Source organism: Barbus barbus, assembly GCF_936440315.1.
Source record: "Barbus barbus genome assembly, chromosome: 32".
Taxonomy (NCBI): domain Eukaryota; kingdom Metazoa; phylum Chordata; class Actinopteri; order Cypriniformes; family Cyprinidae; genus Barbus; species Barbus barbus.
In genome coordinates this window covers 27,645,112-27,658,274 of record NC_136760.1, presented here as the reverse complement: position 1 = coordinate 27,658,274, position 13,163 = coordinate 27,645,112, and the positions used below count along the sequence as shown (strand labels likewise).

Below are 13,163 nucleotides of genomic sequence, written 5' to 3'. Positions count from 1 at the left end.
ATAGCGCTTTTTGGGATGCAAATCGTTGCAAAGCAGCTCTACAGGAAATTAAGTTTCCACAATATATTTATATATTGCAGAACCTTAATATATTTAACTTATGGCAAAATTAGGTAATTCTGTATGTTGTCTGAGCGTTGGCATCCTCTGAGGTCCTCTGAAGCGTTGGCATTATCTTTTCTCAGGTGTTCGGTCATCTCAGATCATTTAAGGGTTGGATCCAGACTGAAGCTTCTGTAATTCCTAGTTACCACGGGATGTTAATGTGCTGAAGACTGTCAGAGTGTGTGTGTGTGTGTATTTATCTACACTATAAAAAAAAAAAAAGCTGAGCAAACTTCAAAGTCTAAGGCAACCAGCCTTACAAAAAGTTTGATTGACTTTGATTAAATTCAATTATTCTTTAAAAAGGTTTTTTAAAATAAACAATAATTAGTAATAAAGCATGACGTGATCTTAATGGGAACAGGGGTGTGCTTAAAGAACACACAAATATACCCATTAAGCACAGCCAGACTTTTTGTATTTAATGCTGTATATCTTAATCAAAATTCTTTTGTCATTTAAAATAAAATTAAATATTTTTATGTGAGAGATTAATATTTTATTTTAAATGACAAAAGAATTTAGATTAAGATATCGTTTAGTGTATGATGGCCAGTTTTCCTTTGTGACCATTTACAAAGTCGTTAATTATATTATCCCTGGTATTTAAAAAATTTGTTCACATTTTAAAACTTTAGTTTATTTCAGCCTTTAGTTGCTTTTTTCCTGGACAGATACGACAGGTTTCTGATATGCCTCTTTCATCTTTGGGCATAAACTATACTTATGTCTTGATTGTGTCATCTTAAAGCTGTTAATTAGACATTTTATAAAGATTAACTTAAAGTGATAACCATCAGTTAATATTTAAAGTCTGTTTCTGAAGTATTTACATTAATGTGGAAGAGCTTAAAGAGCACACTGAGCTTAATGGGAGCAGCAACAATTTTTAATATATTTCATGTAATATTTATTAAATAAATAATCTAGTTCATGTATTAAGTTCATACATATTTTAATATGAACAACTATTATTAACAATATCTATGAAATTATACTTTTTCTTGATGTCACACTGAAGCTGATAGTCGTGCACCCTTTAAGTTCACCTTAAAATAAAATGAAATCTTTCAAAATTACAGCACTGTAAAACAACAGACCATCAATAAACGGTCAATGTATAATATTATGGATGTAAAAGCACAAGCCAGTAATGCCTGTGCAGTAATATGTTAGCATAGCACACAATCTTATCCAGCTAGTCAGCTAACTGTGTTCTGGAGCATCTGTGTTGTGTTGCTAAAACTATCTTTTGGATCTAATGCAATTATTTCCCACATCCAAGTTCCAGGTTATAATATGCAAAAGTCTGAACATTAATCCCCTAATTTTCCAGTAAGTAGTGAAACTTACACAAAATAAAGGCTTAAACATGTACAAAACGCACATTTAAGGGGCTCCTCTTCTGGTGAGAGTTTTTAGACCGCTTTCTAAATATCTGTCAGACAGAGAGAACACATGGAGACTCATATCTCAGCGTGTGATGATCTGATTGACTTCAGATTACAGGAGGTATATAGTGACAAGCACATCAACTGGTTAAGACATCAAGTAGGATAATAAATCATTTTTTCTTTTTATAATCTGAGCTCAAAGATGAAAGTGTGCTTAATAGCTACGTTTACCCTATATCTTATAGGCCTATCTATCCTTATATCTATCATTATATCTTATATCTACTGTTAAATTTATCATTGTATCTCATATCTATCATTATGTCTTATGCGTTATATCTTATATCTATCATTAAATCTGTTGTTATACCTTATATTTATTATTATATCTATCTGTTATATCTATCAATCATTATGGCTATCTTTATATCTATTGTTATGTCTATCATTATGTTGTTATATCTATCTATCATTATATCTATTTTTATGTCTATTTATCATTATATCCATCTATTGTTATATCTGTCTGTCTATCAATCTATCGTTCTATTGTTATACTGTTATATCTATTGTCATGTCTGTCACTCTATCAGTCTTTAATTCAATCTATCATTCGTTCTGTCGGACCGCTTGTCTGAATTTGTCTCTGTGTGTGTGTTTATCTGTCCATCTCATTTCTTCATGGTTTTTGAGCATCTGTTGTGTGTGTGTGTGTGTGTTTTTTTAGCGTGCGAGTGTGTGTTTAGCATGTGAGTGTGCATGTGTGTGTGTGTGTGTGTGTGTGTGTGTTTTTAGCGTGCGAGTGTGTGTTTAGCATGTGAGTGTGCATGTGTGTGTGTGTGTGTGTGTTTTTAGCGTGCGAGTGTGTGTTTAGCATGTGAGTGTGCGTGTGTGTGTTTTTAGCGTGCGAGTGTGTGTTTAGCATGTGTGTGTGTGTGTGTGTGTTTTTAGCGTGCGAGTGTGTGTTTAGCATGTGAGTGTGCATGTGTGTGTGTGTGTGTGGGTTTTTAGCGTGCGAGTGTGTGTTTAGCATGTGAGTGTGCGTGTGTGTGTGTGTGTGTGTGTTTTTAGCGTGCGAGTGTGTGTTTAGCATGTGTGTGTGTGAGTGTGTGTGTGTGTGTGTTTTTAGCGTGCGAGTGTGTGTTTAGCATGTGAGTGTGCATGTGTGTGTGTTTTAGCATGTTATTGTTTTGGGGAGGATGGGGTCTGTCTGCACATTGTCTGGCATGCAGATAAAAGCTCTCTCTCTCTCTCTCTCTCTCTCTCCCTCTCTCTCGCTCTCTCTCTCTCTCTCCTCTCTCTCTCTCTCTCTCTCTCTCTCTCTCTCTCTCTCTCTCTCTCAATCACATAAACAGTCCCATTAGTGGAACACCATTAAGAAGGAGGTCAGCGCCAAATCTACTTTCACAATCCCTCCCCTCCCTTCCGTCCTCTTCTCACTCTTTTTCTCTTTATTTTTTCCCTCTCTGTTTTCCCCCTGAATGGAAGCACAGCTCCTGACAGTCGGTTGTGACATTTCTGGGCAACATTTTCAGGCGAGATCATTAGGCCGGACAGCTCTGCAGTGCAGCCAATTAGTCCTGATCTGAGGACGCGGTGTGTTCGTGGCGTCTGCCCTTCCCTTTCTTTCATCTCTGTCTCTGCTCGTTTTTAAGTTGTGTGTTTATTGGTGCCTCCGGCCCTCCAACAAAACTTTCATGAAGCTCGCAAACTTTGTCAAATCCTGCGACTGGATCGTCCTCGTACATGTTCATGTGCTCGTCTGGGAATCAAGACTAGTGTGTAAAAACTAGTGCACTTTGCAGCTTATTCTGGACAGGAACTGCCCAATTTAACAGGAAGTGATAGTTTGATTGATAGTTTGTAGATGTTTTGTTTTTCTACTTTTTGTTTTATCTGAAATAAGCGCAATATTTGACCACCATGAAAAAATGAATAATCAGTTTACTTTGCTGTAAAAATATTTTATATTTATTGAGTTAGTTAAACAATTGGGACAAGCAATACAATTTCAATATGATAATTTTTGTAAATAGAAGTAAAGTAGTTTTTTTGGGGGGGTTTTAAGTGAAAAATATAAAGTGCCTGTTGATTAGTCTCTTCAAGGATATACTAAAAATAATGCATACTGCAAAAAGTGCATATATATTTATTTAATTATTTGTTTTTTTCCCCAAAGCATGAGAAGAGCAAAAATATTTTTTTATTTAATTTAATTTAACGTTATTTAATTTAATTTAATTTCATCTATTCATTATTGATGCAATATAATTTATGCAATATAAAAGTTTTTTTTTATTACATTATTTAGTACTTTATTTATTTAGTACCACAGTATGGGACAAGCAAAAAATTAAGTACATTTTTTATTTAATCAATATAGATGCAATGTAATTTATGTAAATCTAAGTGGCAAAGAAGTTTGTTTTGATTAAAAATCATGTAAATATGCAAGCTGGAACAGTAACATTTATGTACTTAAAATAAATAAATACTCTAAATAACATTTATTCAGAAATATGAACTCATTCATTCATTTACCATTTTGTTCCAAAGCATGTGACAAGCAAAAAAAGAAATTTAAGTCCATATATATTTTTATTCAATATAGATATGCAATGTAATTTATGCAAATGAAAGCAGTAAAGAAGTTTGTTTTTGTTTATGGTTGCCAGCAGTCCGTCCCGTTTTGATGTGATTTTCAAGAGCTCTGGTCAGTTTCACAGCTCACCAATGCAATTAGAATGAGTTCAGGAGAAACGACTACAGCAACAACAGCAATGAGCCGCTCAGAGACGTGCGGAAATACAATCACTGTCATTGTGAACGGCTCTTCAGTCCGACACTGATCGCTGATCTCTGTCCTCGCTTTTCTCTTCATTTCTCTCCGTTTTCTCCAGCGAACGGCCGAGTTACACTGGAAGTGAAGTGGCTCTTAAATCTCAGCGGCCTGAAGCCATAACCTGGCAAATGCACAGAAATATGTAGCACATAAATATTGTGTTTTTGATGGCTAATAAAGCTGAGAGCGAGCGATTGATTCTGACCGCTGCTGTGTTTGGATCTGCAAGGCGTCAGAGTTATTTGTTTAAATAACAGCGGCTCCGTTTCAAACCACTGCCAACAGAGAAATGCACCCTTATTAGTGACGCTAATAGATCAATGTTAACATGTTGCTCATGTTAACAGTGTGATGCTCTAATAAGCATTAAATATTGGATCAAATAGTCATTGTTTTTAGCATTGAAGTCAATTTATACTATGGTTCAAAAGTTTGGAGTTGGTAAGGTCTTTTTTAAATGTTTTTAAAAGGAGTCTCTTCTGCGTTTTGATGTATTTTATATATTTTCTTGGTCCAAAGAATGGGATGAGCAATACAAAAGTGTCTGTTGATTTGTCTGAGATATAGTAAATCATGTCAATATAACCATGTGATACTCTAATAAGCATTCAAAATGGGCAAGGCACACAAATATTGGGTCAAATAGTATTTTTTTAATGAAATGGAATTATTTTTGATACTGAAATAGAAATACACTTCAAAACTTTAGGGTCGGAAGGATTTTGAATGTTTTGAAAGACTCTCTTCTGCTCATCAAGGCTGCATTTATTTGAGCAACAACAAAATGAAATTATGAAACAATATTGCAATTTAAAATAACTGTTTTCTATGTGAATATACAGTAAGACTCCAGTCTTCAGTGTCACATGATCCTTCAGAAATTATTCTAATATACTGATTTGTTGCTCAAGAAACATTTGGACTAAAATATGTTGTTAATAACTTTACAGTGCCTGAAATACCAGCTGCATAGAGCTCTTTGTGACGTTTTAAATATGATTTAGTGCGTACCGTGTCTTTAATCTCAGACGTGTTCCGAGAGATGCTGTAGTGTGTGTGTGTGTGTGCGCGTGTTTGTGTGTGTGTGTGTGTGTGTGTGCGCGTGTTTGTGTGTGTGTGTGTGTGTGAGTGTAGTGTTATTGATGTGTCTATACAGTACAGATAAATAGATTCCCGGTGTTTGTTCAGCATCACACACACTAGTTTAACTTGTGAATCTTCTCTAGACTGTTTTATCGGCTGAAACAGATTTTTCTTCCTTTTTTGGCGTGGTTTATTGAAAGCGCTGCGATCGCTGCTTCTGCTGTTGGGAAATGGCTCAGATTTCTTCAGCTTCAGGCAGGATTGAGTTTATTTTATCAGTGCGTGTGTTTTATCAGACTTCAAACTTGTCTGCCAGAATTTAGATGAAAGTTGCTGAATTAGTTTTGTCTTTGTTGGAAACGTTTCTCTGCTCATGGCCAAAAAGATGTCCTCAACAAATGAAAAACAAGCTTCAGAAGCTCTAATGCTCTGGAACTGTAATTCTGCATCAGTCAAAGCCCTTATTTTGGTCAGGGTTACTTTAGTGTCATTGATATAATACTACTACCACTACTAACACTACCACTACTAACACTACTACTACTACCACTACTACGACTACTACCACCACTACTACCACTACCGCTACTACAACTACTACTACTACTACCACTACTAACACTACTACTACTACCACCACTACTACTACTACTACCACTACTACTACCACCACTACCACTACTACTACCACTACTACTACCTGGGGAAGTCGTGGCCTAATGGTTAGAGAGTCGGACTTGTAATCCAAAGGTTGCGGGTTCGAGTCTCCGGCCGGCAGGAATTGTAGGTGGGGGGAGTGAATGTCCAGCGCTCTCTCCACCCTCAATACCACGACTGAGGTGCCCTTGAGCAAGGCACCGAACCCCCAACTGCTCCCCGGGCGCTGCAGCATAAATGCCCACTGCTCCGGGTGTGTGTTCACGGTGTGTGTGTGTTCACTGCTGTGTGTGTGTTCACTGCTGTGTGTGTGTTCACTGCTGTGTGTGTGTTCACTGCTGTGTGTGTGTATGTTCACGGTGTGTGTTTTCACTGCTGTGTGTGTGCACGTTGGATGGGTTAAATGCAGAGCACCAATTCCGAGTATGGGTCACCATACTTGGCTGAATGTCACTTCACTACTACTACTACTACCGCTACTACCACCACTACCAGTACTACCACTACTACTACCAGTACTACTACCACTACTACCACTACTTATTTATGATAAAATTTATATTTTATTTATAGTAATTACTAATGTTTTATTAAACAGAAAATAAAATAAACTATTTTAAAATATTTAAAATAATAATAATAATAATAATTTTTAATACATTTTTTATAAAAAAAAATAATAATAATATCTGTTATCATAGCACCTTTGCAAAAGTCATTTAAAAAAGTTAGATAGAGAAAAATGTATATATAGTTTTGGTTAATATTTTGAGTTAAATTTTATTCTTTTATTTCCTGTTATCATTTTATTTGTTAGTTTTATATTTTTAGTAATTTTGTTGTGTTTTTGCCAGTTATTTTAATTATTAGTTATTTTTTGTTATTTTAATATATATATATTAGTGCTGTCATGATTAAATCGTGATTAATCGCATCCAAAATAAAAGTTTTTGTTTACATAATGTATGTGTACTGTGTATATTTATAGTGTATATATAAATGCAAACACATTCATGTATATATTTGAGAAAAATATGTTATGTTTATATATTAAATATATTTATATAATATAAAATATAATAATATAAATATATAAATGTATATACATACATAAAAAATACATTGTGTATTTATATATACATAATAAGTAAACACAGTAAACATGTTTACATTTATAAAGGATTGTGCTCATTTTTTCAAGTTCAAATAGTAATGGATTATATTTACACTGTTAAAATAGCAGGATTTTCTGCTATTTATACTACTTGTCGCAAAATAGTGGCAATTATCTGCACTTCAGTATTGTATTACATTATAAAACAGTATGCAATAATAACATATTGTGTAAATATTTAATAATTTTAATTCAAATTATTAAATGGATGCCACCTTATTGGGACAATAAAGCCCTCCCGACACCTACCCTAACCCTACCCGATACTTTATTTTCAACTTTTTGGTTATTTCTTGAATTTTTATTGACAATAAATGCTTTTACGATGTGATATGAGATTTGAAAAGGGAGAAAAAAAGTTTGGCAAAAGGCGAGTTCGAAACCTGGTCAATCACGTCAAAAAGCATGCGCCTTACCATCTGCACCACTGGAGCTTGTGACTGAAAGTCGGTTTTTATAAACTTGACAGTCCCTATCACACGTTGGTGGGCGGAGTTAGAGTAAATAGTCTCTGCCAATAGTGCCAGCCAGCGAAGATGAGCGAACAATTTAGCAGCTGATGATGTGCTGCACTGAATGATCTAATCACACCGGTGTGATCGTTTATTAAATATAAAAAATATTATTCTGCTATTTTTTGTCTTTTGGAAGCTGCATTCAAAATCCTCTTGCCTCAAAAATCTGAGGGGGAAATCGCGGTCCGGGAGTAGCGGTATTTCAGCTGGGCCCCCCTCTGGTCCAGTGCCCTGTAGGCCCGTGCATTAATCCGTCCCTCTCTGTAACTATATTACCTGGCAGAAGAATGGTTTATTCTGATGTAATATTATTAATAAATGCTGTTATTGCTGTTTGTGATCATGCATCTGTTTTGCGTTGTGCTAACAGAACCGGACAGTCCCGGTGAAGTCAGAATTGATCTGTGTGTTTGTGTGTTGGGTGTAATGTGGTTTCTGATGGATCTGCTGTGATCTCGATGCTGACACAGACAGATGCTGCTCAACATGCTTCAGGTCTTCTGTCTGAAACGGCATGATGTTCATCAGTGATGAATGTGTAAATGCATGAGGTCCAATGGAAAAATCAACTAGAAATCTAAATCTAGGTTGAATTGTGACTGATGCATCAGTGATGTTATTGTTAAGAAAAACCTGTTTGTCTGTTGGGGTGGTGATGGCACAGTGGATAAGACACATGCCTTTGGTGTGAGAGACCCGGGTTCGAATCCACTGTGAGACACCAATGTGTCCCTGAGCAAGACACTTAACCCCTAGTTGCTCCAGAGGCGTGCGACCTCTGACATATATAGCAATTGTAAGTTGCTTTGGATAAAAGCGTCAGCTAAATGAATAAATGTAAATGTAAATGTCTTAATAATCTTTCATTAAAATCCTTAGTAATCGCACTTTTTCAGCTGATGTCATTAATCCCTCTTTATCAACCTCCTTTATATACTAAAGTTTAAAAAGTGTGCGTGTGTGTGTGTGTATTCATCTGAGGGTGTGCAAAGAAACAGCAAAGATTAAAAAAATAAATATATGCTCATGTAAAAAATGTATCTAGTTTTCTTGAATATGTCAAGCATTCATGGAACTGTACTTATGCAACGATACACCTGAGCAGAACAACAGTTGGTTGTTCAAACATTATTTACAATTATATCCAGAAAGCATAAAATAATTCGGATCAGGTTCGTTTTTCTGCGTTTTCGCATCTGTAGCATGCATTTTGATAGGAAAGGATGAGGAATATGAAAAAATGGAAAAACGAACGTGAGAATTTCAGACTCAGTGTGCAATGCCCTTTAATCACTCAAAAAACTCTGGTTCTGTTATTACAGTGTGCACTCTTAAAAATCAAGCGTCTTTATTGCATCAATGGTTCTGTGAAGAACCTCGAACATCCATGGAACCTTTCAAATGCAGAAAAGGTTCTTTATAGTCGAAAAAGGTTCATTAGATTTTTAAAATGTTCTTCAAAATGGTTGTTTTAGGAACTGTTCACTGAAAGATGCTTTTAGGAACCAAAAATGGTTCTTCTACTATAGCATCACTGCTTTATTTTTAAGATGCTTAGGATGCTTTAGACAGCGGGAGAAAGTGAGAGTGTCAGTCTCACACTGAATGCATGCAGCCCTGTCAGATAGATAGATAGATAGATAGATAGATAGATAGATAGATAGATAGATAGCAAACATAGAAAGCACTTAAAATAGAATGTTTGTGTGTGTGTGTGTGTGTGTGTGTGCACTGTGATATTGCTGAAGTAGGCCTACCTTGTAACTACAACTGTTAAAAATACAAGGAGCTCTAAAAGATTTTTACAAACTACATTTGTCTGAAAACAACAACAACAAGAAAAAAAACCAAAGTGATATACCCCTATTGGCATCGGCTTTTGGCCAAAATGAGTTTAAAAATACCAGCATATTGGATATTAGCAAAAATCCAATATTGTGCATCCCTTAAAAAAAACACAGGGATGTGTGTGTGTGTAGTTTTTCATCATGACCTTTGATTAACATAATACATTTTTTTAGATATTTCATGTTTTATTCAGCGGGGATGCATCAAATTGATCAAAAGTAACGTTTATAATGTTACAAAAGGTTTTTGTTTCAAATAAATGCTGTTCTTCTGAACTTTCTGTTCATCGGTGAATCCTGAAAAATAAAATGTATCACAGTTTCCACAAAAATATTGTGGAGCACAACTGTTTTCAACATTGATAATAATCATAAATGTTTGTTGAGCAGTAAATCAGTATATTATTATGATTTCTGAAGATCATGTGACACTGAAGACTGGAGTAATGATGCTGAAAATACAGCTGCAGATCACAGAAATAAATTACGTTTAAACATGTTCACGTAGAAAACAGCTATTTTAAATTATAATAATATTTCACAATTTTTTACTGTATTTTTATTATTGTATTTTTTACTGTATTTTTGATCAAATAATTTCAGCCCTGCTGAACAGAAGAGACTCAAAAACACTTTTTACCTTCCTAATGTATAAAATCAAGTCCTCTTCTATATTTTTCTCATAAATGTGATCCTGCAGCACAAAAGCAGTCATGAGTAACACAGGTATATTTGTAGCAAGAGCCAACAATACATTGTATGGGTCAAAATTATACATTTCTCTTTTATGACAAAAATTATTAGGATATTAAGATCATGTTCCATGAAGATATTTTGTACATTTCTTGCTGTAAATATATCAAAACTTAATTTTAGATTAGTAATATGCATAGCTAAGAACTTCATTTGAACAACTTTAAAGGAGATTTTCTCAATATTTAGATTTTTTTGCTCCCTCAGATTCCAGATTTTCAAATAGTTGTATCTCAGCCAAATATTGTCCGATCCTAAACCATACATCAATGGAAATATTATTTATTCAGCTTTTAGATGTATAAATCTAAATTTGACACTTAAGAAAAATTGACACATAAGCCTGTTTTTGTGGTCCAGGGTCACAAATATCCTTTTTCTCTTGGAAATAAGTCACATTGTGGAAGTCAAGTGGATTGTAAATGCTGATGTAATGTGTTAATGGCTGTGACACTCAGCTCTCAGTGTTTGTGAAGTATTTCCCGAGTGTGTGTGTGTGTGTGTGTGTGTGTGTGTGTGTGTGTGTGTGTGTGTGTGTGTGTCGGTGTGGCGTGTTGGGCGTCTCACATATGTGGCATTCTCTGGCCGGTGTGTTTGAGCGTGACACCTGACTCCAGCCTGTTTTAGACACGCAGTATAAGCCTCTATAGGAAGCGTTTGCAGCGCTGCAAGTGTTTGAGTGCTGTGTGCCGTCCGGAGCGTGTGAAGGTCACGTGTGTTTGACGTACATAATCAGAAATATCACATGTGGGCCTGCGTATGATTCTACAAATGCTTTTTCACGGATGCACATTTCATAAGTAAAATTCACTAGTTTTGGAGTACATGGACAACTGAAGCACATCACACCAGACTTTTACAGGCACTGTTGTTTACTCATTACCTTGATTATTTCTATTTATTTATAGCAAGTAATATAACATTTGAACATTTAATGATAAAACAATTCATCTGAAATGTCGTCTGATTTGGTCAATTCCTGTTGTTTTTCTTCCACCTGTCATTGTTTATCATCTGACCAATTCCTCATGAATAAAATGACGTCCTGCCTGTCATTATTGTTCCTTGTTTAATATGTAAAACTATCTACAATTTTGAAAACTTAATGTCATATTTTATGGTTACTTGTTCACTTAAATACAATATATTTATGTTTTGCATTAAAGTTAAACATTTTAAACGCTTTATTTTCATATGCTCTCTGACATTTATTTATTTATGTTTATTTGTAACTTTTTCTACTAGTTCTCATGAGGTGTTTTGACATTATTTTCATGACAATTAACCATATTTTCCCACAAATTATAATTAGTGTTATGCATACAGACATTGTACTTTTCAATTTTTTAATTCTAATTGTTTTCAATGGTGATAATTCTCATTATATTCTAATTACTAAAACAGTGTTTTTTTTACCATATTACAGTAATCTTAATAAAGTGATATTTTTACATTTAAATCAGAATACATTAATTGCAGTACATCTAATAATACCATAAGGAATACATACTTCTTGCATTATGGTAATAAAAACAAAAACAAACAAACTTAAACTTAAATATTTGAATGGATAATTAAAACACAATTTTAAAGATTTTTTAATACAGTGATTTGAATTTGAGGAATTTAATAGTGTTTCTCAGAATTCTCATTAGATTTTATTCACTGTAATACAGTAATTTTGATCATATTAATGTAATTATAATTAAATTATTTAAAAAATTAAATCATAAATTAATTGTAGTACAACTAAAATTTTTAAATAATATTGATGTAATTTATTTATATTCATATTAATTTAAATAATAAAAATAAATGTGATAATGATAATAATACATAAAGTAAAATAATACTTAAGTATTATTTAAATTAAAATTAAGTAATGAAAATAAATGTAAATATTTTTTAATAATTAAAAAAGTAATGCTTTTTTTGAACCTTAGTAGTTCTTTCTTTAAATTTTGTGGTGAAGTACCTGACAGCTTTGATGATATTCAGCATTGAGTGCATGTTCACTCACTCAGGATGCTGATGGCGTGTGTGTGTGTGTGTGTGCAGAACGTCCAGCGGGTCAGTAACCCGGTGGTGCTGGGTGACGGCGTGATTAAAGTGGTCGGTCAGCGGGAGGTGGAGGCGGTGGCCAGCGAGGTGGGATGGATGACCTCAGTGAAGGACTGGGCCGGGGTCATGATCTCTGCTCAGACGCTCACGGGACGCGTGCTGGTGAGTCCAGACGTCTGCTTCTCTCTAGTGCTTCATTAATCACAACACACACTGATACCAGAACTGAACAGGGTAACGTTTGTAATTACATTGATCAAGAATATTTCTGAATAAACCACCAGATTTTACAATTCAGCTCATGTTCACTTCGTCGTGATATTGTCATGAAAGAAGGATAATTAAAAGATTAGTTTAGCCAAATGAAAATAGTTTTCATTGTATACTCACTGTCTCAACTTGCAAAACCTTTGTTTTTTCCCAGGTGAGTAATGATGACCGAAGTTGAACTATTACTTTAATATGATCATTGGTAAATAGTTTAATATTTATAAGGCGTAGTAATAAATATACGATGAGGTATATTTGATTCATTGATTGATATGATGATTCATTAAAATAATACCAAAATGTGGCTTAGTGTGATTATCAAATAGCAAAGTCTGTGATTTAAATAAAGAAATATATGCATTAGTTTTAATTTTACATTAAAATAAATAATTATTATAATTTTGTAATATTTGTACAATGTAATTTCTTATGTTTTTGTAATTTTTATATTTAATGTAATTT

At 34.2% G+C, this 13,163-nt stretch overlaps 1 protein-coding gene across 1 annotated transcript in view; it reads left to right on the top strand.

Annotated features, from left to right (window-relative positions):
• LOC306852302 (calcium-activated potassium channel subunit alpha-1a-like) overlaps positions 1-13,163 on the top strand; it is an 83,345-nt gene that overhangs the window by 5,071 nt on the left and 65,111 nt on the right. Inside the window, exon 2 of the mRNA XM_079389015.1 lies at positions 12,429-12,593. Within this exon, the coding sequence (XP_079245141.1) occupies positions 12,429-12,593 (165 nt within the window). The remainder of the gene's footprint in view (positions 1-12,428; positions 12,594-13,163) is intronic.